At 39.0% G+C, this 27438-nt stretch overlaps 1 protein-coding gene across 1 annotated transcript in view; it reads left to right on the top strand.

The window, feature by feature from the left end:
* klhdc8a (kelch domain containing 8A) overlaps positions 1-24601 on the top strand; it is a 44260-nt gene extending 19659 nt beyond the window's left edge. The window contains exons 3-9 of the mRNA XM_023292052.3: positions 4768-5169; positions 5985-6195; positions 8550-8714; positions 8801-9019; positions 17741-17842; positions 18693-18841; positions 23429-24601. Coding sequence (XP_023147820.1) covers positions 5005-5169; positions 5985-6195; positions 8550-8714; positions 8801-9019; positions 17741-17842; positions 18693-18841; positions 23429-23482 — 1065 coding nt within the window. The 5' untranslated portion in view covers positions 4768-5004 and the 3' untranslated portion in view covers positions 23483-24601. The remainder of the gene's footprint in view (positions 1-4767; positions 5170-5984; positions 6196-8549; positions 8715-8800; positions 9020-17740; positions 17843-18692; positions 18842-23428) is intronic.
* The last annotated feature ends 2837 nt before the right edge of the window (positions 24602-27438 follow it).

Raw genomic sequence — 27438 nt, forward strand, 5'->3', positions numbered from 1 at the left:
GGCTGTAGAACAGAAAAAAGACACCATAAAGTGATGAGACAGCTGAATGCCTAGTAACTATGATTTCCACCATCACTAATGGGCAAGACAGCGGTTCAGAGCCCTTTAAACTGCCAGCCTTGCGTCGTTAAGATGCAACAGCAGTAGTACAGTTATAAGGGGCAATGGAAACTGACAGAACAGGGTAAATGAATATGATGTAGGGAGTGTAAATTTACCTCAAGCTCTAAGCCTGCTCAGCACAGAAAATTATGTATATGATGATAACTCGATGTAATTTCAGGACATTTGTCAGACTTCACACAGTTCACTCTGGAGGCACAAAAGGCTTAATACAACTTTTGTCACATAGTGCAGTAGCAACACCTGGAAACAGATAATGTGTAATTTTCCTCTGCATCACAAAATCAGACTTGGTTCTGATTGGCTGCCACTGCTTAACAATAACTCAGACCCATTCAGTCAAGGACCTTGTTACATTTAAAGTGGAAAACCCACCGGCAAGTTTACATTCAAACACTTTAAATTGAACTAATTAAATTTCACATTTTGAGAAAGAATGTTTGTGTGGAAAATGTCTTTTACAATATATCTGAAAACAACAATGTGACAAGTGAATAATGCGAGTCTATAAATGTGCAAGTAAATTCAATCTGATTCCCTTATGTGTGCCTGAGGAAGAGTAATGCAGGATTTTATCCCTTGCAGGTTTGATTAATAAGGGATTAACTCACATGGCTGTGCAGTTGGATCCAGTTTAGTCATCTCAAATATTCCAATTTGCTGTATCCAATGTTATTACTTGCTGGATCTGTGCCTTGGCTTCAGGTTAGCTTTTGCAATCTTACTATTTGCATATTCATGTATCTGTGCTTTATGAGCACAACAACCAACAGAGTTCAGATGTTCAGCCTCCAATACGACTTGTTTATTGTAAATGATGTTTATTGTCATTCAAACTTAGATGGAAGGTTGATAAGACACTAATCAATGACAAGACATGATATGGCATTAACATAGACTTCATTACTCTTCATTTACCGAATTAAGCTTTCATTGGCTTTACATTTAAAGACATTCGCTGCACAGAGGGAGCAGAGGGAGGGTAGCTACGCAACCATAATTAAAAGTTTCAAGTTGGAGGCATGCTGATTGTAAATGACTTCAGATGATGCTGGTGGGCTTACTGTTGATCTCAAGCTGTTCAAGCAGTTAATTAAAAAAAAAAAAACGATGTGGCGAACTAAATTGGTTACAGATTGCAATTAATGCACTCTCTGAGCCGGGCCGGGGCGACAGCTACCCTGCCTCGTTAGCAAGTGTTCGCCTGCTGGGGTCAGCCTATAGGAAAGCACCCGCTCTTATTTGTTTTTCATCCTTTTTCATAACCCATTATTAACAGCAAACCAAGCGATAAGAAATCGTGAGCAAAAGATTTTTACCAAAAAAAACAAAAGCTGTGCCTCTTGAGAAAAGCCTAACTGTTGCTATAGCAACCTGTCTTCACACACTAAAATGGGGGAGATGTTTTTTTTGTTTTGTTTTGTTTGAAGGACGGTCCTATTTATCTTCACCCTCCATCCTTTATCCCTCCGCCTGTGAGATGATCAAAGGTGTGACAGGTGGATAGAGCGTGACAGTAAAATGGACAGAGGTGGGCTGAGAGGAGACAAAGGAGTAGGGGGGGAGGTGTCCAAGGGCAGGGAGAATGCATTTAGAAAGCGATGTGAAGCTTTAAAGGCTAAACTGCAGAGAGACTGTGTTAAATCACAGCTGGATCATTTAAAACCAGTCACATTTTCACTTAAATCCCCTTCATCTGATTTCAAAACACACCTGACTGCAGCAGTAATGACGAGTCTCATTCCCCTCGGTGTGACACAGAAGCTAGCGATAAAGGGTGCATTCAAGGTGATGTAGTGTGTGATGTAGTCAGAATTAGTCTTGCACTGCATCGTGGGCTTATTCTGGATGCTTCTTCCCACATCAATAACAGACTTCCACCCCCAGTCCTCTCTTGAAACCATACGTAGGCAGAAGAAGTAGGTTACACGCAGGAAACAGAAAGCTCCTGAGGGATGACACAGGAAAAAACAGTGATGCCCGACATCAGAACAACGAGGAAGGAGACTTAAATATGAGAAACATTGCTTCAATTCAGTTCTGCCAGACTCCAACTGCTGCTAATCTGAGAAAAGCTTGCAAGAGGAGCCTATTTAGATTCAGTAACACACAAGCACAGGGATGTGGGAAAGGTGGATAACTTGTAGTCAGTGATCACCAGGCTATAAAAGGCTTTCATAAGAAGCAGAGCACTTTGTGTCACGGATTTGTATTTTATGTGACAAGGCAATCCACTATGTGCACAAAGCAATTTGCATTATTGTGAGAAGATAACAATGGATGGATGGTTTATTATAATGAGACACATGTAAACCTGCCAGACCTTGTTTAAACAAATGTAATCAAACAAATGAATTTTCGTTAACATAAGAAAGTAGTTATTGCTTGTTATTAGGTTGAGCTTCAACACAGGAATGCCAGTTATTCATATTGATAAAACAGTGGACATTGCATCAGATTGATATTTACTATGATTTAAACTCTTAATTTGTTTTATTAAAGGAGTATTGCTGAACTCGTAGGCGGCATCTGTTCCGCAAATCACTATAAGTGTGTTTACATTCTTTCGTTTTCCAGTTCATGCTATTATTATATGTTCAGGTCAATTACCACAATGGTGTCATAGGAGCTGAGCACTTGTGACAGTGATACTTTTTGTTTAGTTAACAGTTACAAATGCTTATTAGTAAATTTAAAGTCAAAGAGAAAAATAGTTTAGAAGTTTCAGATTCTTCAATGCAGGGTGACAAGTCCTATTCCACAAATCACAAATTAAGAAACTCATACACAGTGAATGTAGTGCAAAGCATATTTACATACTTATATCATTTGAAATCATAGATTCTTTGTACATCCAAAAATCAGCATTATAAATCATGCAATGAGAGTTTCACACCTGTAAAATAGTCTACGATGAATACTTATTTTAAAACACAAGTCAATCACTCCCACAGCTTGATTGTACGGCAATGAGTTTTAAATATCTTTTTTTTTTTGTTCACAAATGACAAGCTCGACATCCTCTCATGTTTGCAACACATATCTTTGTGAAATGTGGAGCAAAAGTGACTCGTGCATCTGTAGAGCTGGGATGGGCACTGTTCACAGTTCAGAGAACATTTGGTCAGTCACAAAAGTTCATTTGGGTGCCAGAACCTTAGTGCCTGGATGAAACAACAACAACAACAACAACAAGGAACTCCAGTCTCATCTTCCCGTTATTTTGTATTTCAGAATTTTTTTGTTAGTCTACTGCTGTCCATCAAGTAAGAGCTAAATCCAAAAAAAGAACAACTAGATGTAAATTTAATAACAGACAATAATGTATAAGTAAAGGGCAGTGTTATGAGGAAAGTGTACTAGATTTCTGAGGGATCTTCAAAATATTTTACGGGTTGAGTTGAAACTAGGGGTGGGAATGTGGTTAAAAAAATCCAATAAAATGTGAATGATAGTACGAGGTTATAACTTGATTGTACATGTAACTAAAAACTAAACAAAGAAGCAATAAAATGAGGTCTTCAAACTTAATTCTTAGTTGGATGGTGAACAGAGCACGAAACAGGCCACATAAAACTATATATGTAGCCTACATTGGCCACCGGACCACATATGACAAAACAGACAAAAAAAATTAATTAAAAAAGGCATCGAATAGCACATGAAAATGACTAGCTGTCTAAATCTACTTACCAGCTGGTCGTCCCTACAACTAGTCAAATGTGTGAACACATAGCAAGCAGTGGAAGACGGGAATAAACCTATACGCAATCTCAAAATCATGTATCAAAAGAGTTCCCTAAGTAAAACGTCATAATACGTCCCATTAAGTGCCTTTCCTAAAAAGCTACCAATCCCACAACAAACAAGCAAAACAAGAATTTCTCTTTCACCACAAAATGAAGTGTCAAGTTGTTTATGAAATGACAAATGTGGCCGTCCCACGCCTTGTTGAAATGGCCTTTATGCACAAACCAGTCATGAATGATCTGATGATTGTATTTGAGCTCTATGGTAATTGCACTGGTTGTGGTTTGTACATATTTTCTTGTTGAATTATGCTTATTTGTCTATGGACACGTATTACAGATTATTTCAGGCTATGAATATCCTAGAATGGGGCATCGGTCCATCCAATGAGTGTCCTCTTAATAAGATAAACCTGCAATATTACCATGGATTGGCCTTAGTCCAGCACATCTCACAAATGCTTGATCATATTGAGATCTGGGGTGTTTGGAGGTTCTGTCAAGGTTTTGAGCTCTTTCTCATGTTCCCTTTGAATATTGTGGCTCATAGGTGTATATTCATTGTGTCACATAAAAGCTGTACTTTTTTTTCCAGAAATGTAGTAAAAACTTAAGTAGAACGTAGCATATAATGGAAATACTTAACGCACAAGCACCTGAAAACTGAACTTAGACAGTATAGTACTTAGATATAAGGAGCTGATGAGATATTTCCAGTATTTCCTTTCTGAAGCATCCTAATCTTTGCTTTATTGTGACTGTGACTGACTGGTAACAGCGCGTAAGTTGCTGTATTACAAGCACTACATGCTGCATTTGATTTACATTTTCATGCTCTGCAATGCTACATCTGTTCTCGTCTCATCTTTCTTTCTTTCTTTCATTTTTTTTCCAGGGACCCTTTTGAGGAGAGGCGACTTCAGCCGGCTAATTAACTGACGTGACACTCTGCTGCTTACGTCCATTTCACAATACAGAACCTCTGACTCAGGCTGGGTCCCCGACTCTCGTCTCCCAGCTTTCCACACCTCCATCTTTTCATCTTCCACCTCTGAACTTTCCCTGGCTCTTGGCCTCAGCCTCCCTGTTCCCCTCCCCAGCCTTGGCGAGTCTACCCTGTGGTGCTGAGGCCATGGCAGTGCCTGGTGCCCACGAGTTTCACTGGCAGAGCCTCGCCCGACTGCCCAGCGGCCGCGTCTACCACACTCTCTGTGAGGTGGGGGGCCAGATGTACATGCTGGGGGGCTGCGATGCTGCTGGGAGGCCCTGTCAGGCCCTGGAGCTCTATTCCCCTGAGGTGTGACACAAATTGATTCACCAGTACTAAATATGTTACTTGTGAATTTAGTAAAATCTCACTGTAAAATGTCAGCAACGTAGTGAATACACTGAAAGATAAAAATCATGCTAGAACTTTCACTTGATTTATTTAGACATAAATAAGATTTAAGCCCCTTCTAGACACTGTCACAAATCAGCTTATTGGAGCTTAAATTGGAGATAAACCAGCTGTGTGTATATAAAGCAAAGCCTAGCACTGAGGAGCTGCACCAAATATGGAAAGTAAAATGTTTAGCCTCAAAGAGACATTTGCTCTGTCCTGTATGCTATGAAGGGGCTGCACAGTGGTGTAGTGGTTAGCACTTTCGCCTTGCAGCAAGAAGATCCCTGGTTCGTGTCCCGGCTTTGTGCATGGAGTTTGCATGTTCTCCCTGTGCATGCGTGGGTTTTCTCCGGGTACTCCGGCTTCCTCCCACAGTCCAAAAATATGCTGAGGTTAATTGATTATTCTAAATTGCCCGTAGGTGTGAATGTGAGAGTGCTTGTTTGTCTTTGTATGTGGCCCTGCGACAGACTGGCGACCTGTCTAGGGTGTCCCCTGCCTTCGCCCGAGTCAGCTGGGATAGACTCCAGCACCCCCCGCGACCCTAGTGAGGATTAAGCGGTGTATAGATAATGGATGGATGGATGTATGCTATGAAGTGTGTTTCACAGATGAGCTGTCGACGATGACCTGTTAAAATATTTTGAACACAGATTTAAATTAGTTTAATCATGCAATATAGCCAGACATTCTGACAGGTGACTTGTCCTTCTCTTCCACGTTTGCAGGGGGACCGGTGGCTAAGCTTGCCCCCCATGCCCACCGCTCGGGCCGGTGCAGCTGTGGCAGTGCTCGGAAAGCAGATACTGGTTGTGGGTGGAGTGGGAGAAGACCAGAGTCCTCTGAAGGTGGTGGAGATGTACAACACAGAGGAAGGGCGGTGGAGGAAGAGGAGTGCTCTTCGGGAGGCGCTGATGGGCGTATCCATCACTGTGAAAGGTATGGATTATGACATATTGACTATTACCATGTTTTAGTGCTGCTCAAAAGCACCCCAGGATTATAAATTGTCTCCTACTGTAACACACAGACCTCTAGGTCCATTACTATGAGGCATTAATGACACTGAAAAGATAATTAAAACCTTATTAGCGTTGTGGGTTAAAACTCTGTTTAACTGAATTTATGTGTCAGATTACAATTGTCCATTAAAACAGTCCAGAAAAACTGTTTATTTACAGCTTGTGACAGAAACAGCCCCTTAGTCATCTTAAAATAAGGAAATAAGTCCACTACCCTTTCATAGTGTTTCATTAAGTAGCTTCTTTAATCGAGTCCAATTTCATGTGCTTAGAAATATCAAGCCTAAACAAGAAATTCGTTATGGATTATGGCAAATATATTTCATAGGCAGCAGGATACGCATGGTATTATTCATCAGGACTGAATGAAAATAGAAAGTAGCATGTGGGAGAAGAAAGCTATCAACAAGTACCAACACATAAAGGTTCTGGAGCATTAGCCCACAGTTATGATTCTAAGCTTTTTATGATTTCACTATAACATCTCTGTGGGGACTAACACACAGAGCAAGCCAACATTTGATCCTCTGAAATGCTGCCTACAGATAAAGGCGATATATTCAAATAAATGACACATGCAACTGACATTTTGCAGTAATTTTTGTACTTTTAAATGGGCCATACATTGCAAAAAACATTTTGCAGCAGAAGGAATATGGTGTATGTGTAGTAGAGCTGAACAATTACTGCATTTTAAGTTGAAATCACAGTTTGAAACAATGCAATTAGTAAATCTGCAATTTAGGATAAGGGTTTGTTTATGTTGAATATTGAACAAATGTATCGTACGTGGTTCAGGCCTGCAGCTATGATTCGACTGATGTAAGCTCAGTTTCAATATTTAATAAGCACATCTTGTACATTTTGCAGCAACCCAGAGTTAAAACTCTTGTGTAAGTGGTTTCACAAATCATGCCTTAATCCTGGTGTGACAGTCACACTTCTGATGGTGTCTCATGGGGTAATGCTCTGTTGCATCTATTTAAATCTATTGCACAAACTTGATAATGATATCGCATATCAAATCATGTCTGTCAGAAAAATCAGATATTTTACCCAAATTGTTTATCCCTAATAGTAGTGTTATTCTAAATACAACAGAGGAGCTGAAAACATGTTAGATTTCATGTTAATAAAAAAGTGCAGCATCAATTTTGCTGTTAAAAAAAATAAAGAAACTCATGTACAATCACAAAAAAATTAAACTTGTGTAAAGTGTAGAGAAGATAGTCAGAGTAACTGCACTGTGAACTTCAGACCGTCCCTTAAGTACACTTTCATTTCAACCTAGAAGCCTTCGGTAAGTTTGCCTGTCTCATATCAATGGAGCAATTTATGGGTTCTGATTTATTCTCACATTTTGCAGTCAGTATCAGAGAGCTTCTCTCCAACCGTGGATGAGTTTGTGTTCAGCAGTGCATCTGTCAGTGTCTGCTGGAACATAGATAGATGCTGTATACACAGACTTATTGGTCATATATGGGCTCCATCGTACTGCTCACTCAATCTCCCTGACCAGTATTCGATCCACGGCCCTTTGCTTGTAGTTTCATCCCTAAACTCATACCCAGTAGCTGAAAAAGAGACAAATAGTATGACAAAATTATCAATAGAGCCAGATTAAAACAAATATGGTATTTCTGAAAAGATAGTCAGTCACTGAATTGACTAAATGATGCCATTTTTATTGACATTTTTAGGATCATTATTTTCCAGGTATTAGATAATGAACTTCAGGTAATGAGCCGTTCTTTCCACCAAAATGAATATGAAGTATTTTGGCAACACTGTTATTGGTTATTTATGCTGGCAATGTAGATGCTTTGAGGTTAGAATTTGAAGAAAGTGGCTTTATATAGAAACACTTGAAAGCAATATGAAGTAAAAACACAATAAAAATGCAGATTGTTTCTCTGCAGCTCTGTTCCTCTTCACTCTGATGATTAACGCTGCATTTTCTCTTGTCTAAACACTCTCCTCCACTTCCATTCTTGTGCTGGAGGTGTCATGCCAAAGTGCCAGACATGGACTGTTGAATTTTTATTCTGCTGCTGTACTCCCTGTTCCTACCATGTCTGTCACAGTCTCTTGCCTTGTCACAAGCCAACTTCTCATCCAAATCTGTGTGCTGCCCTGCAGATTTTCAGCACTTCATAAACTGAAATGCCAGTGAGGTGTTTCCATTAACTGGGATCAGCTGGAAAGAGGAAAAATGTGGCCTCTCTTTGTGAGCCACATGTGATAATGTACCTGAAAACTCTCTGTGTGCAGATGGCCGGGCTCTGGTGGTAGGGGGAATGGGTGCTGACCTGCTCCCTCGTAGCATCTTGCAGCAGTATGACCTTCGAAAAGATGTATGGGCGCTACTCCCTCCAATGCCGACCCCGCGCTATGATGCCAACACACATCTGCTGGGCAACAAGCTGTATGTTGCAGGTACTAACAGACCCAGGTGACTGTGCTCACTGCACTTCATATTTTTAACTATTAAGCATAATAAAGAGTGATATTTTTACTTGTAGGCGGCCGTCAGTGTAAGCGACCGGTGAAGGCTTTTGAGGTTTATGACACAGAGACACGTTCTTGGACTACGCTACCCATGATGCCGTGTAAACGCTCATATGGGGGTGTGATATGGGACTCAGCTGGGAGGCTTTGTCTGCTAGGAGGACTGCGTCAGGGTGGAGGACACCAAAGCTCCAAGTTCACCAAAAACGTCAATATCTTTGACACCAACCAAGGTACGGAAACACATGCAACTTTATCTGTTCTTTTTATATAAATTTCACTAATTTCCTTAGTAAAATAAGTAAGGTTTATTTGCATTCACAAGTGCTTGACAAAGAAAATCAACAAAAGCCCATAAAAACAACAAAAGAAAGAGAGTAAAATAGAAACCAATGCAGCACTGGATTCAAGGTAGATAATTAACTGTATTAAAAGTAATTGTTGGTTGTACCAGGTGGAGCAAAGGCCAGTTTAAATAAGTCTTAAGCTACTTTTTAAAATCATCAACTGAGACCACGAAGATAACAAAGATCTAAAGGTAGGGCATTGTAGAGGTCACTTTAAAGGCATGATCACCTTTTGTTTTTAGTTTAGCGTGAGGTGCTAGTAGTAGGATCTTATCAGAGGATCTAAGTGTCCTAAGTGGTATATAAGGTGGGAGCAGCTCAGAAATGTAAGCAGGTATCTGACTGTACAGTTCTGTATGTAAAAACGAGAATCTTAGAATGAATCCTGAATGTAACTGGGAGTCAATGTAGAGAGTATAAATGGGGTGTTATGTGTGACATCCTGCTTTACCTCGTTAGCAGCCTTGCAGCAGGATTCCAGGCTAATTGTAGATGGTTCAAAGACAAATTGTTGAGGCAGGTGAAAAGGGAATTACAGCAGTCTAAAGGAGATGACACAAAAGCATGAATTATCATTTCTATCATGGGCTGTGATGCAATGGACCTGAATCTGGCACTGTTTCTCAAGTGAAAGAAGCATGCACATGGTGTTGAACGGATATGATTTTCAAAGTGCATGGACTGGTCAAATCGCACAGAAATCTACTAAGCCACTTTCGAGGCTATGCTGTCTGAACCAACAAAGAGAACCTCAGTTTTGTTCAGATTAAGCTTCAGGTAAGTGTTTACCATCCAGTTTTTAATAGCTAGCAGACAATTGTTCAACATTAGCAGTTTATTTGTTTCTTCCAGTTTGGATGAGACATGCACCTGATTGTTCTCAGCATAGTAGTAGGAGATACCTTCAAATCTGCTCATAACACAACTTAATGAAAAAGATATAAAGCAAACAAGGAGCTAGAATAGGGACAAAATGTCAAGGGAAGTTGAGGATTTTAAAGGCATCTACGGTATACATAATTTGTCACAGCTCTGACTTGGAAAAACTCAAACCAACCAAGAAGCAAATGCTCTGATGTCGCTCAGTATGGCAGCATCCACAGAAGTGAGCAATGGCTACAAGGCTATGGTAATATTCTGACTAAACTGACGTAAAAAAACAAAAAATGCAACACAGCCTTTAATAGCTGTTGTTTATCCCCCTTCATTTTGCTGATATATCCAGCTGAGCTCAGACATGCTCAGACATGAGATTGATCTTGTCTTGTCCACGTCCCTCTCCTGAATAATGACTGGCACACTTTCCAGAAGTTTCACATTATTGCATTCCTAAAAAGAACAGTCTCTGAAGTCACTAATACAACACTTTTTTCTTATCTTTCACTGACACAATTCACTTTCATTTTGACTCTGTTGTCATAAAAAGCAGACTATAACTTCAGCTTTACGGTGAAGACAAAGGGTTGTTCTACACAAACAGGCTCATTCCATCTTTATTCTGTGCACACTCTGTGTCCCACGACTGAACGAGATGACTTTCCCCTCTATCTGGCAAAGACACCCCAGAGTAACAGGTGAGCAAATTGCAAAGGGACCGGAAGGGAAAAAAAGGGAGAGCAAAAAATCAATAAGTCATTTTAGACAACTGGATATGTGGTCACACTTCAGGATTGGTCGAATGAAATCCAAATAAAGCAGAACATGGGAGCAATAATGTTAATGTATGATAATGGGGAGAAAGTTTGTTTTGTGTGTGTGTGTGAGAGAGAGATAGAGGACGATAGATGAAAGGAAAACGCCTTGCAACACACACAAACACAATCCAACATGTGCACAAATGGATGCACACACACACACACACACACACACACTCTCTTGGACGGGGTAGGCAGCCGTACCCCATTTCTCCAATCTAATTTTGGCGGAGATGAGATGGGAGATGAGCTGCTGAGGGAGGGTTGGGGACGAGGAGCACTTTAAATTACAAGATCCAGAAACAGATTGCTTTATTATCTATCTGCAGCAATATCGCTACACACGTACACACAGTCATGCAATCTGCTGTCACACAGTGATATTCTATTACTGTTCCATTCCATATCTCCAGTATTAAGACGCACGGCTGTTAGCGAATGTTGCATTGTAGGCAAGCTGCAACAGGTAACGCTGAAAACACAAAAAACAGAGCTGTGACCAGAGAATAACACAATTTGACGTCAGAAAATAATTTAAAAAGTTCAGTTCACCCATATTACTAAAGAAATATCTTCTCTGTGTCGGCCGGTAATATCTTGCCATTGAGGTGGTTTATAGGTTTTACTTTAGTCCAGGTTTGGATTTTATCAGCTTTTGCCTTCAATAGTGTGAAGAAAATTCCATTCACCTCACTACTGTAGCGGCAGAAATCCCGGACAAATAGCTCAAAACTTGAACAAATAAAACCATAACTGTGTGCAGAGTTTGCCCATGTCCACCACAGCAGCTCTAATTCAGGGATTTTGCTTGGATATTGACGTGAAGAATCATTGTACCACTGTTTTCTGGGCCCCTTAAAAAGTAGAGATAGTATTTTTCAATGACCCTGGAACTAGTTGTTGGAGTTAATGACTAAACACAAGCCTGTTTGTTATAATGTGTTAATGTCTTTGACAGAGACCTCATACTTGCTGATAAATACGGTTATATTTCCAACTACTGCCAAGACATTTGTACTTTACTGTATTTTCTATGATTGATGCTTAATGTATAATGCACAGCAAGCTTCATGCATTTTCATAACAAAGACAGCCTATTCCCAGTACAGGGGGTTCATTTAAATGTGCACTTCTGAAAATATTAAGAAAATAAAACAGATAAAATTATTTTTCTTTGCATGCCAAAAACATACACAGGTAGTATCTGCACGTCTTCTTGTCAGACTGCATATGTGGACCACTGGCAGAGCAGATGTGCTGCAGAATGTATTTTTACTAGCTACACCTGCAGGGCAGGTACGCCTACGATTGTGGCAAAACGAGACAGCCACCTTTTGTTTTGGTATTTTTGTGTCTTTAGTTTTTGGATCACTGTGAATCATTTTATATATTTATATATATTTATATATAAATAGCAACTACAAACTACTGCAGACTCTGTAAGGTATAAAGTTACCAAACAGCTGTCAACTGGTAGCTACTGGCAAATATATGCTGACAAGGTGATAAACACCCCAGAATGGAAGCCCTGTTTGATTCATAGTCATTCATTTCCTGCATGCTGATGTGTCACCATGGTTCTACAACTTCCACTATCCTCCTATGTTGCCTCAGTGGCAAAAAACCGCTAAAAAGCATTTATGAGGTGACAAAAAATGGGATTTTTAAAAGTAGAAATTAAACTTTCATGTAAAAAAAAAAAAACACAAATAGAAATTGTTAAATATTTTCCTCATTTCAGACATCAGTCGCACAGCAGTAAATACAAAGAGCAAAGATATGACTTTTGTTAATGTTGCATATCAAACTTAACACAGCCCACCATCCAAATATACACAACTCTACAATTAGTTGTCTAAGAAATCATATCAGACGGTGTGATTCTATCCCTCAAAATGTCTTCCAACTTCACAGAGGCCTTTAGGAAGAGTGGGACAACATTACACAAACATCAGCAACCTAATTAACTCTGTGTGTCAAAGATGCGTGATGCAAACGGTGGACACACTTGTAAGTGACTTGTGATTTCTGCTGTATGACATCAGTCTCTGTCTGCCTAATATTATTTGTACTTGGTTGTTTCATGACGTCCACTGTGATGTAGAAATGCTGTGTGGTCCAACAACAAATACTTATTCTGCTAAGTATAAAAGAACAGGTAGAATTTGTTAAAATATTACATGCTACATTTGTATATTTGCTAGATCTTATCACATCACTTCAGATGCAGTTGAAATGTAAACGGAATTGCATGAAAGGGACTTTTCATTATTGAGTAGGTGTCTGAGTTTAGTTCTTGTGGCTTCTTTGCAGGAGTGTAACATAAAGCTTTCTGTAAATTTCTACATTCAAAAATCAGATGTATTCAGATTTATACCAAATGTGGGCATGGCCTACTCTGGAAGGTGTTTGAAACCATCTGGATTGCTTCCGTTCTGTGTTTAATTGATTTTTGCTGACATTTATACTCCTCATAGCTACCAAAAAATATAAAAATAATATCGTTTACAGGCTACCTTAATTAATGAAATAACAGTATAGGATTTTTGCTTTCGTCCTAACTACAAAAACAGATAAAGAGTAAGTCTGAACAATCCCTAAAGAACAACTATGAGGCCCAGATGAACGCAAGTTAGCGTCAATGTGTCAATTTAACATGTTTAATTTAGTCGCTTTACTGTAATAAATTCTCATCTAAAACAATTAATTCTGCTGTTTTCACTGCATCTAACAAAGCCACACTTTCATCAGTCCCACTGAAGCACATTCAGTACAATTCAGCAATAACAATAACCACAAATGATGTAGTGCCCCCGAGGCCACATTGTAATGGTGTATATTTGATTTATTTCTGTCTTGAGATGGTAAAAAATAGGTCTCGAGGACAACAAAGCAAATAGAATGAGGCAGAAATGAGAACAGAGGAAAAGTGGTCTGCCTTCTTGAGCTAATGCATAATCAATAAAAATGCCACAACATCATAGTGAGATGCTTTCTGTCCAAAAGGATCATCTCTGCGGTCAGCAGCATCTAAGATTTCACGTGACAGACACAATCCATCAAAGACCAAGAACCAATCACCATCCTTTTCTAGTTTAAATCACGAGGGACAATTACAGAGGAGAGCTGTGGACGAAATCACCACCACAAAGACTACAAAGCCCCATCTTCAGAGAATTGCCTCATCTACTTCATTCTTTTGTCCTTCTCTCTGTCTGTACTCCCGCTCTCTGTAATTTCTCTGCTTCTGCTCCTTTATTCTCGTCTGCCGTCTACCACCAGAGTAGAATAATGCATTCTGGTGTTTTCCCTGCTTTCTACAAAGAAAATCTCGGTGCAAAGACTTGTGTAATCCCTTCAAAGAAGTGAGCAATCAGGCCTGCAGTTTCGACTCAGTCTCAGGGGAGCAGATACCATAAGTCAGTGGCGTCACGTGTCGACACAACTGTAATTTAAAGACAAAAATTAGCCTGTGACACTATAAACACTGTTTGAATCATGGCTGTCACTGCTTGCATTCTTTGCAGATTGTGGTATGATTTCAGTATCTAGAACAAAGTCAAATATAGGAAATAATTGGAGACTTGGGTTTATAGATCAGTCATAGAACTACCATTTTGTCCACCAATCATTAAAAGATGATCTATTATAGTGACTTAAGATATGCTTTGTTTGTGATATCCTTACTTAAGGATTCCATTTTTGTTTTTAACACTTTTTTTCTTGGCTTGAATGCAGAAGTAAGAACCTACCACCATGCTATCCTTTAGAGTCACCGCTTCAAGCTAAAAACTAATAACAACATGCTAACGTGCTTGCAATGGCAATGCAACTATCTTTCCGTTACCTTCCAGTTCCAGCCTTTATTTGCCTATTTTAGTTAACGCGATGTGTTGTGTTTGTGTTATTTTTCTAGTTGATGAAATATGATGAAATATCACCACATTTGTTATAGTTCACTCTGATGGAAACTTGAACGTCTGCACCCAATTTCATGGCATTTCAAGAGTTGTTGAGATATTTTAGTCTGGATCAAAGTGGTGGACTGATCAACTGACCGAGCAGGTTACACCAGATGGCCATAACTTTAAATTTAGCTGAAGAGTTTTTTTTTATCCGGAGGTTTACAGATCCGTACATTAAATTGGTTTGCCCCACTAGCTTCTACATAGAGATGTGTTGTTTCCAAACGTCTACACCAACTATCATGACCTAGAGTGAAGAGAAAAGAAAACACGTCAAGTGGACTATCGAAAAATCAATACAGAGCAATAACAAACTAAACACTCTGTGCTAGCTTTTGGTACATCGGATTTCAACATTGCTGATACATTTCGATAGTATGGCCTCATTCTTGACTGCTGGGATTTATTGAATGATGATACACAGGAGTAAATTACACAAAGAGGAGTGGATTTTCACCTAGGAGAAAACAGAGCAGAGTGAACGGCCAGCTGTGATCTGTATTCTGTTCTTTCAGTGTAACTAAAGTGAAACACAGCTCTTCATTACACACACTGCTGCAACAGACAGGTAGACTCACCATCTGGCTGCTTATCTCTCTTTCATTCTCTCTACCTCGTCTGTTTGCTTCTCTCAACTTTGTTTTCTTTACCTCTTGTTTTAAGAAAAATATTGAAGATAAATTAGAAAGAAATAGACAAATAGCAAAGAGAAAAAGGGAGACAAAAACAACACTGAGAATTGGGGGAAGATAAGTATGAAAAAAGATAAGAGCAAGAGAGAGATCCAGAAGAAAGAAGAGATAGACAAAGACAGAGTAAGATTGTTTTTTTCCTTGTTCGGTCTCTATCTTTCTTATTCTCTCTCACTCTCCCTCGCTCCCTAATGAAGTTATCTTTCTTCTTCTGTCACTTTTTTCCTGTCTGGGTTTTCCTTCAGATAAACAACACTTGGCAGCAACAAAGTCTGAAAGTAGAAAGAAAACTTTTTGCTGAATCTGCCGGGGGAAGAGAAACATTATTTTGATGGCTATGTTTTCATGTCCTTCACTATCAAGTACGGATTTTTATCACCTGGAGTACTTTAGCTGTCAGCTTTATTACGATGCCATCCAAGAGGTTTGCAGACAACACTGTCAGTCTTAAGTACCAGGTAATGAAGGAGATTAAATCAAAATTGTAAGGTCTTACTAACCTGAGGATCAACTGGCTCATTTTTAAGTTGTGTTTTCAGCATTTTAGGATTAAAGCGGACAATAGATGTTCTGATTAGCTCTTGCTCATCAGTGAGCCTCCTTGATGTGAAATCATGGCTTGTGGATGTTTTTTGCACAGCAAGCACACTACATGCACGTCTGCTAGAAAAGTAAACTGGATGCTTGTTTCATGGTTCATATGTGCACCATTATTATTTTACTGAATTTCGCATCCTGGATCTTGTTGAGTACTTGCACTAGGGACAGTAATCATTAATCACATCTTTAAAGCACTTTGGAACCTAAGGTGTGGAAAGCACTGTAGTAGTAGTGTTGACCATTTACCATTTTATACATTATTTAATCAAATAAAAATGCATTAACCAATAAGGCAGAAGACAAAGAACAAGCATAATATGTATAGTAGATTAGCTGTGGTTCCTGGTGCCACAATATAGAGCCTTTTATTATTTAATGAGATGGAAGACTGCAGCTCATTTGTTGTGTTTAATACTATAGCAATCTAAGAATGAGGTCACTCAAACTACAGTCACTTTCAGCAGAAAGCATTGTGGGGGTTTAGCTAGCAACGGGCCACCATGACAGAGACTTCGGTGGCTGTTTATGGCATTTACACTCTGTTTTCTCTGACTTTTTCATGTTGTTCAACCAAATACAACAGACAAAGCAGCTCTTGTTCTTGCAGGGAGAAGGTGTGACAGTAACTTTACATCGTAATGCTAAAAGCTCCCTGTTGTCTTGTGTAAAAATATACCTGCTCACTCAAAGTGTACTTAAGAAAACCTCATTATGTTGCCTCAATCCAGAGGCAGCATCTACACCTGTTTAAAACTGAGACATATCTCATGAAACAGTTTGTAGTCTTCCTCACCTGATATGTTTTATACAGTCTCAGTCGTCAAGTAGTTAAAGCTAACCAGAGCGTTTCTATGACCACAGCAGTGAACAGTGTGTATTGCTGTGTTTGCTGCACTGAAGAAAGGAAATAGTAGATGCAGTATGCAACCTTTGAATGACTCATAGAGCAAAGACAGAGAGCCCTATCTAACAGAAATTTTGTTTGAATTTTGTGGAACTGGTCAGCATGATTGAGTTGTTGGGTTTGTTGTATTAAGAATTTTGGTGACACCCTCTAGAGCAATACATGAAAACAACAAGAAACAACAATACATGAAACTGCACAGACCATGTTCAGGGCCATAGACTCTAATCAGAATCAGTCTACTCCACCTTTTAAAGCTACATTAAAATAAATTCTGTCCCATACTGGCACATAAACAGGAATCTGGTTTTATGATGAACTCGTCATCCAGTTGCAGTTATTACTTTCAGTGTTGGTCTTCTATTATTCATTGATTCAAATATTTCATTGAATTTTGATGTGCCAACAGGTTGACAACATTAGTATCTCCACATTCTTTCTTTCCCAGTAGTAGTTTGACCTTCCCTTCGCCTCGGTTTCTCACTGTCTGCAGTCTGTATTTTTATAACCTTTGTGCGCCCTTGCCAGGTGTGTGTGTCTGTGTGTGTCTGCTGGACATGTCCTGGCTACAGCTGCCTTGTGGGTGACCTGTTTGTGCAGGTCACACACTGAAAACTCAGCAGCATCCTGTCTGGATGAAGGTGGACTTTAGTGCCCCCTGGAATTCACCTCAGCTGCTTTATAAACTTCTGCACACACGTACACTCAGTTGCTCACTCCAGCTGTCATTTGTTATCCCTCTTCTTCCTCAGGCGCTTGGTTGAAGTCAGAGGAGACGGTGGCCATGAAAACAAAGAGAGCTGACTTTGCTGCTGCCTTTCTGCGTGGCAGGATGGTGGTCGCAGGAGGACTTGGTAAGAGAGGCTAATTTTGACAGAATTCTGCTGATCAAATTGAATCTTCACACTTTGTTTTCTGTACACCTTCCGTGTATTCAGGCAGGGTTTTTCAAACGTGGCACAGTCTAATTAATGTTTCACAGTTAAATTCAACATCTGCAATGAGAAGAAATCCAGCGAGAACATCCAACAGCGATGTATTTGTCCAGTGTATGATAAAATGTTCTGGAAATTTGTTTTTTTAAGACTGATTGCTGGTTTTATCATGACTTTATTTAAGCAAAGTAGTTAATGATTAGGCAACAACATTATCAATTAACAATTACTCAAATGATGGCATGAATTAAATACAGGGGATATCATATATGCATATATAGCTATTTTTAATTACAGACACATGACATTTACTGTCCAAGAAGTCTGATTGCATTAGCCAATCCATACACTGTTTAGGTAAACTCTGGTTCATCTCAAATATGTTAGCTCTGATTGGGACCCATTAATCGCCCCAGAGGTCTTTGTCACGGTGCCCCTTGCTAGCTAAACCTCCACGATGCTTTCTGCTGGCCACGTATTAAACACAAGCACCAGTCTTCCATCTCTTAAACTGCAAGAGGTACTACAGCTAATATACAAATACTTTCTGACATCCATGTCCTTCATCTTCAGCCTTATCAGTCAATATATTATTTTAATCAGTTAAATTATGATGGCAATTAATCGAGTAATAGTTAATCATTATACTAATTGTAATTCTTCTGCCTTTGCGTTACATTAAAAATCTCCTGCACACCAGTAAGTATAGTAAGACTATAGTCCAAAGGCTTTGATAAATGTGTGTCTTTACATGTCCTACATTCTTTAGGTCATGAGCCCTCAGCTCTTGACACAGTGGAGGCCTTTCATCCTCAGAGGAAGAAGTGGGAGAGGATGGCTCCCATGACCTTCCCCAGATGTTCCACCTCTTCCATCGTCATCAGAGATCGCCTCCTGGTGGTAGGAGGAGTCAACCAGGTACACCAGGGTTCAATTAAACTGTAAAGGGTACACACAGTCTTTAACTCTGCAGCCAAACAAATCTATTAGTATCCGTTGTGACAGATGCTCACTGTTTTACGTGGCCCATAGCTCACCTGTTTTTTAAGCCCTCATCCTTAAAGGTGCAGCTGTAATTTTATGGAGACAGACACTCATGGATGTGTTTTCTGGCTACTTGCTCACTGTATGGCTGTCATATCAGGGTCAGGACTATGTGAATCTAAGCCTGTTTTACACATGAAAACTGACACTAATAACATCTCTACTGATTAATACATCAGCAACTTTATCTGACTCACAATGGATAGTTTAAGAAAGGACCAAAATAAACACAGCAGAAGCAGAGATACACTACATCCCATTCATTTGTCTTTCATACCAAAAACTAGCACATTTACTACCCACAATGAAAGATGACCAGCAACACTTCTGTCACAGTCTGGCGTGTTAGTAGTAGCTTCCCTCTGCTTAAGCCTCAAGAAGTGCAAACTTGGAAAGTGAGTGTAGAGGGCTCCAAACGTCTGTGAGAGAGCCCTCATGCATTTGACAATTTGACAGTGGGACAACCCGAAGCCCTCTCAAACCTAGCGGGAGCGTACCTCAAAGTCTACGAGTCCTGCGTACTACAATGCAGTAGTACTCCCTAGTACCTTTAAACAGATTTTGATGTGTAAAATCTGTGGAGTTCCTCTGAAAGTGCAGACATAAAAAAGCATTGTGTAAGAAAATGTGACACTTTTGTTGCATGTAGTTGTAAAACTGCACTTAAATCTACAGACAGCAGCAGTGGTAACTCATCTGTCAAGCATAAAAGCAAGATATGGTTTTTGTTATCAAGGCTAATTAACATCAGATCCAATATGGTCTAAAAATTTGACCCTAGGTATACACATGTGGTTGTCATCATAATTAACCCTGATAATCCACAAGGAAATGATTCAAACATGAGGACTATACTCGTAATTATTGATAATAATAATTATCTATTATCTTTATCTTATCTATCTTACTGATTGGAACGTGCATTTAAATGCAGTTTTAGTTGAGTAGTAATGTTTCACATCGCATCTAGTCCCAGCTGTAACTGTTTTTCCACTGTGAAGAATTTATTTCTTTCATTTCTAGTCTCTGAGATTATATATCGACTCTCCGAACTCTAAATTAGTCACAGTTAAGGCTTAGCTGCCACATACTGCCTGATATGTATCAGAAAACAGTATTTGCTGAAATCTAAGCAAATGTACACCGTTTATCACTGTGGATTGGATCGAAAAGGGAAAGTAATAGATTGCTTTTTAGAGTTTTAACCAGTTTATTGACTTTTGTATGAAGGAAATAGGATCTGGTCAATAATCATTTGCATTCAGTTGCACTGGCTACTGCAGCTGATACACAAGAAGCTGCATTGTGAAGAGTGCATAAAGGATATTGTTACGACATAGCGTCTCAACATAAGAAACGAGGGTGCCATTTTAAAAAAAGCACCTAAAACAGGCCCAACACAGTGGAGCCACAATATCAGCAGTTTTAGACCTGCTGTTCTTGTCCCAACTGCACCACCTGTCAGTAAGAAAAGCATCAACAGCAGCCATGCATATCAAGAAATTTAGATTTACCTCATAAACAGGCAAAAGACTGGAGAAACTGGGATCAGAAAATTAAAATGCATAAGGAAGTTGCATAGTTGCCAAGAAACTGCAGATATTCAAAAAATCAACGGTGCACAGAAACACAAATCAATCTGCTGGTGGCGACTGCACAACACCACTGAAAGCTCCAAAATAAGTTTGTGTGAAGATCTGTCACATTTTACTACATTAAATCTCCAACAGTACGCTCTACCATTCCTGTAGAACACTAGTATTTATCTGATGACGAAGTGACTGAAAAAGTATAATGTTAAGCACAGTTTGTACCCAACAGTCAGTCGATTAGACTTCATTTGTATTGCATTTTCATACAAATAGAATGTAGCACAAAGTGCTTCACAGAGCACAGAAAGGAAAAGGAGAACCTAACGCCCCCAGCTCAGTCGCCTCCAAATCCCTCTATAAAGAATTGTAAGGACTCAATTAAAACTGTGGCTGAGGAACTACAGAAACGCCATCACCAATAAATACAGCGAGGAAACACCAGAACCAGGTTTAGTCCGCAATTCAGCATAGCAAATTAACACAATAATAGAAAAGTGAAGTGTTGAAAGATAAAATAAGCTAAAATGTAGAGATGAACAGACAAATAAATGAAATCGGCTCAAAGTCAGACTAAAACGTAGGTTTTGAATTTGCTTTTAAAAATATCTCTCGGGTTTTTGGAAGGCTTTTCCACAGACCGGTGCCATAACAACACAAGGCTGCCTCACTGTCCATGTTTGTTCTGACATTTTGTTTAATATAAAGGCCAATACTAGAAGACCTGCGGGTCCTGGAATATTTGTAGCAGAGAAGCAAATCCAATAAATTAGGTAGGACCAGGACCATTAAGAGTTTTATATACCAATAAACACGTTATTCAACCTTTTGGTCTCAGTCAGCAGTCTTATTTTAGATGTATTACTCTTGTGGAAACAAGCTTGTAGTGGTGTTTCTGTATTGGTTTTAGAGAAAAATGGTCACATTCCAGAAATATTCTTAAATGAAAAATGCCTTCTTATGTTTCTGATGTGAGTCACAAAACTGAGGTCTGACTCAAAGATGACTGACATTTCTTACCTGATGACATGGGTTTGATGCCAGTGGATGCAGAGTTACCCTCTCCGACTTTCCATACCAGTGACCAAGACTTCAGTTTTGTCCTGAATGAACTGTAGAAAATAATAAATAAACAAATAAATAAAATATGATTGACCCTGGGTCTTCAGTCAGTGTAAAACTGCACATCATCAGCGTAGCCATGAAAACTAATTATGTAGATCCTGATAAAGTGCCGACATTTAAAGGTTAAAAAGAGTAGGAAGGACTTAAAATTGAAGAAACACCCAGTTCAATTTATAGCTTTTAGATAAACATTCATTCTTGCAAAAACATCTCTAATGGTAAGATGAGATTTTAACCTTTTACAAACAGTTCCAGAAATGTAGACGTTGAAGTTTGTCTAAAGGAATAGAGTTGTCAACAGTGTCAAAGGCTGCGTTTGAGTCAAGTAACACTGAGACAGAAGTTTTATAATATTCTTCTTTAACAGCTTTAACAAGTTTTTGACTAGTGCTGTCCTAGCACTATAATTGGATAGAAAACCTAATTGGTATTTTCCAAAAACATGGTGACAATTCATAAAAATGAACTGAATAAAAGCTTCTCTAAAAGTTTACTTAAAAGTTGTGGGTTGGCCTGTCGCTGTCAAGTGTTGAGGGATCTAAATTATCTCTCTTCAAAAGCAGTTGAGAGTCTGAAGAGAATAATTTACAACGGTAAGTAGTTCTTCATTAAAAACTTATCAAAGTAATTTTACAAAGGCAGTGGAAATAGAATTTTAAAAACCAGGTTGCTGATTTTAATTGAGAAATAACTTTATCTCACCATCAACCAGAACAGTGTTCCTTCATGCAGAAACAGTTACAGCATTATACTGTATTAAAGAGAGAAACAAATCCAGTGATGCTCTTTGAACAAGCACTTGGCAACGGTGGGAAAAAAAACTCCTCTTAACCAGGAAGAAACCTGCTGAACCCAAAGTGGGATCTGGTTCCACAGCAGAGGGGCCTGATAGCTGTAGGTTTTGTTTCCTGTTCTGCTTTTGGAAAGTTTAGGATCCCCAAGTTAGCCTGCTGTCTAAGCGCAAAGTGCTCTGTTGGGATAACATGGTCCACTAAGGTCTTGCAGATTAGATGGAGCATGGTCATTAATGGTTGTGATTTTGCAGGGAGTCAATAAAGACTAATGGTCTCACTTACTGATTCTTCTCAGATCTCTAGCTGCAGAAAAACTTGAGGTTCCATATGCTGACACTGAAATAAATTCAATCCAATACTGGCTGTTTCACCTTTTTTTAAGCACAATGTGATGTTATCTCTATAATATTATCTCTCTGTTGTGGAGGCTGACATTCACTCACTGAATATGCTTTTAAACCTCCTTCCTGTTTATCAAGATTTTGTCTAGAAACAAAAACCACAGCAATTCCGCAACTCAGGATTTACAGTTTTTTGCAACCTAGATTAAAACTGATTATACATGTTGTTTGATGGATATTTTTAGTTTGATTGATGTATGTTTTGTTGGCGTGTTTATGGTGTAAGGAGGATACAAACCTCAAGTTTTGTAGTTTGACGGAATTGAACATTTTCGAAATCAGGAAGCTTCAGATAACATTACCTTTCTTATATTAAGGCCACTATGAATGGGAAAAAATAAGTGTGAATTCTCTATTTTTAGTGAATACCTTGCTTAGATTAGCTATGCATAGTACTGTTCCTATGGTGATTACCTGCTAGAGTTAAAATATAATACCCATGTAAAACAGGGACTATGTGTATGGTTTCATATATTTAAGGTATCAGATCTATTGTCTGCAAAATATTTTCATTCACTGACTGCCAGTCTTCTTCATTTGTGCTTCTTTCAGGTTCCCAGCTGGGCCCACGAGATACTTTATGTCAAAGAAGAAGAATATCTGTAGCCTGTAGAGACCGACACCAGAAGAACGTGGCTAAACAGTGATTCCACTTCCTCTATTCTGAACGATACTCCTGAATCAGATTGAAGTGCGATATTTAGGAAGCGGTGAAACAGATGGGTGAGAGTCTGAATGTCTCATGTAAAAGATAACACTGCCCCCTGCTGGGCTTAGCTGACAGTGAGACCCACATGCTAGCACTCATACATTATGCACAATGGAGGGGCTGGCTCTTTCTTTACTTACCTTGAGACTTATGTGACACTTCTGCATTGTACTTTGTAGTGCATACTTTAAGAAGGAACTATTTTGTAGCTATTATGTCTAATATTGTAGACAAAATACACAGAAGACCAATTTTACTGCATATATGCATTTCATGTTTACTTTTGTCTTTATGTGTTTATGTGACGCTCGTTCACAACTAAGCAGTTGTACACAGAGTGAATTGCACACTTTTAATCAAGATTTTTAATTAGTTCAATGACATGACTGCAATATTGTTGTGTTATTTAGCTTGATTAATAAACTGTACTGTAACAAAATTTGCACTAAAGCGATTAACACTGCATGGGGGTTTTACCGCTGATAATTTCTAGTGTAATGTGTTGTAGTAATTACACTTTAAATGCTGTAATGTCAGATATGATGTAATACATTGCATAAATGAAAGGAAACAGTGTATTAAATAACAGTATGTGTGATGTTTACATAATTACTAGATTGCTGTTGTAGGCAAAGGGGCAGTTCCAGTTTGACTTAGAGACTGATTTTTACACATTTTATTTCAACAGCAATACAGTTTTTGGTTTCATTTTGTGCAACATGTGCTGTGCAGTAATAGCCATCCCTTAATGTTTCACTCAGGTTGTGATGGAACACATCGGTTTTTGTGAGTGGTGTTCTTTGTTTGCTGTTCTTGTAGCCAGCAACAAACCCTTTGGCTGGGGCTGTTATGTAACAGATCACTTATTTCAGATTTCTATATCCTCTTCTGTAAAATTTTATTTGATTCTAAAACATGATCATGATAAACTCTTGTTCTGTCCTACAGGCAACCATGTCATGTAATATTGAGGACATGAGTGGTCTTATTCAATGAAATAAATTGAACCTCTTGTTTGTGTTGCACCTGTTTTCCAGGAGATGGCAGTGATGACACATCAGTAAACACATGATCCTGTGAGGCACTCGCTGACTCATTGCATCAACTCAGGTTCTCTAGAGTGAAGTTACAGTCATGAACATAAGTTTACATACACTTGTAAAGACAGTGTATATCATTACAGTCTGAAGTTTCCAATGACTTGAATTTTCTACGATGAAATCGTTCCGTCTTTGTCACAAGAAAACAACCATTCCTGCATTTTGGTTCTTTAATGTATTTTTTATAGGTCCTCTGGATATATGACAAAATCTGCTGGGTTTAAAATATACATAGAGCCACTTGAATGATCAGTTTTGATTATGTAGAAAGTTGTTACATTTTCTTAGTGCCATGGTCTCTTAACTTCTCATGAGTGATTCCAAATTGACTACAGCTGGTGTGTCCTCTAAGCCAATTTAAATAGCACCCATTTTATCCACTGATTAGACTCAGCCACAAACGCTACCATGGAAAAATCTGAGGAGCTCAGCAAAGATCTGAAAATGCAAATCACTGGTGGTCCGTGTCCACCTGATCCATCAATTTCCCATTCATTGCAGATCCCAAAATCATCTGTCAAACAAGTACTTGGAAGTACAATGTGCATAGAACACTTGTTGCTGAGAGACAACTGGTCAGGATGGTCAAGAGTCAACCAAGAATTACCAAAAAATCAGGGCTGCAATGAACTAGAAGCTGCTGGAACACGGCTGTGTCTTTTACACTACAATGGACTGAGAGGCTGCTGTGCAAGAAGGAAGCTCTTCCTTTAGAAGTGCCACATTAAAGCTTGACGTAAGTTTACTGCTGGAGGAAAGTTCTGTGGTCAGGTGAAACAAAAGGTAAGTTATTTGACCACCATGACCAGAAACATGTTTCAGGAGACAAGCGGAGGCCTTAAACTCTAAAACAAAACTTACCATCAAGCATGGTGGTGGTAGTATTGTGCTCTGGGCCTGTTTTGCTGGCAGTGAAACTTCTGTTTTTCATGAAGTAAATGGAATAAGGAAGAAGGAAGATTACCTCCACGTTCATCAGGAAAATCTAAAATCGTCAGCCAGAGGGTTGGGAGTGTTAACGAGACGATGACCAAACTCGCATCAAAAGATGTGAAGAAATGGTTAAATCAGGCTAGAATTGAGGTTTTAGACTGGTCTCATCAAAATCTTGATTGAACCCCATCAAGAACCTGTGGACTGTGCTGTAGAAAAAGGTCTGTGTCAGAAAGCCATCAAATTCAGATAGAACAGGAAGCTTGAGGACGGCTACCAAAACCGCATAGCTGAGGTGAAAATGGCCAAAGGACATTTAACCAAATATTAGCATTGCTTAGCAAAACCACTTTTCTGTGATGAAGAGCTGATTAAGTCAGGACAGAACTGTATAATATAAATGTGATTAGCTGTTGCCATGCAGAGTATTCTTGTAGACAGGATATATAAAATCCATTTATTTTTAAGAAGTAAAGAGAGTATATTAAACCGTTGGGGAATAATCAGTTCACCTCCTTCTCGCACATTACTAGCATGCTGTTCCTGCCACACTGCTGAGGTGTCTGCAGCCCGAATAACAGGATAAATGCAATGAAAAATACAATAGAGATTACAGCTTTTAAGAAGCTTAAAGCCAAAACAGACAACGAAAGACTGCTGTTCCAATAGATGCCCTGCAAACAAAAACCATAAAGTTTCACCAACCATCACGGTGTCATTTAATCTTTGCTCCCAGCCCAGCCTCTTGGCGTTTAACAAGCTAATAGTATTCATATGGAAAGTGCCGATAAGTCTCAGTTTGTCACCGGGCTCCGTGGGTGAACTGCTGCATGAAGGCTAATAAACCATGAGGACTGTATTTGCCACTTCACAGAACAACGCTCAGAAACCTACTGCTGACCTTTATGCACAGATGTACTGCACCTCTAAGGACATTCTATATTCCAGTGAGTCTGTAGGCCTGAGTGTGTGTGATTGTGCGTGTGTGTGTAATTTTTATATCTCTGACTATACACAGACACACTCACACATTTCTCAGTACACACATACACACCACACTCTGACATCCCTATCAACACCCCCAAAGCATTTTAGCTGCCAGCGTTTATTCCGTTGGCCTGCAGTGCTCCATCATACAGTCCATTTGCTCCATAGGTCAAATACGAAAAATATGGCACAATCTAAATCACAGAGATGGGAATATATCTGTATAAATGCTGACATTTGTTGTCCAAAATGCACTTATTATGAAATCTATTCATCCAAAAAGAGTCTAATAATATATTCCATTAATAGCATATTGCACATGAGAGCCGGATAAAACCATAGGTGTAAAAATGACAATTCACTGCCCGCTAAGCTGTCACTGCATGTCAAATAATACCACATTAAAGTAAGTTATGGATAGAAACAACACAAAAAAAGTTGTCTCAGTACTAGCAGGGATGAAAGCTATTACTTACCCACAGCAACTCAAAAAATAGAAAAATGACTAAAACAAAAAACAATTAAGAGAAAACCAAAAAAGACAGCAGGAAATAATGTCTAATGCACTGAGAAGCAACTGTAAACTGGATACACAAACAATAGAAACCAAATCAATCAATAAATGAATCATTAAACATTTCTAACGCAGAATAAAAACCATTTTTAATCATTTAAAACCACAATGAACTGAAAAATATATATTCCTGTATACCTGCAATGTCGACATCATTTTTCTTGTTCTTATAGCTCCTCTGGTGTCACAGCATCTCTTAGCTGCTTTTCACTATACAGCTCTTCCATGTTTGCTCCCATACAACCCAGCAACAAAACTG

Source organism: Amphiprion ocellaris, chromosome 5, assembly GCF_022539595.1.
Source record: "Amphiprion ocellaris isolate individual 3 ecotype Okinawa chromosome 5, ASM2253959v1, whole genome shotgun sequence".
Lineage (NCBI taxonomy): Eukaryota > Metazoa > Chordata > Actinopteri > Pomacentridae > Amphiprion > Amphiprion ocellaris.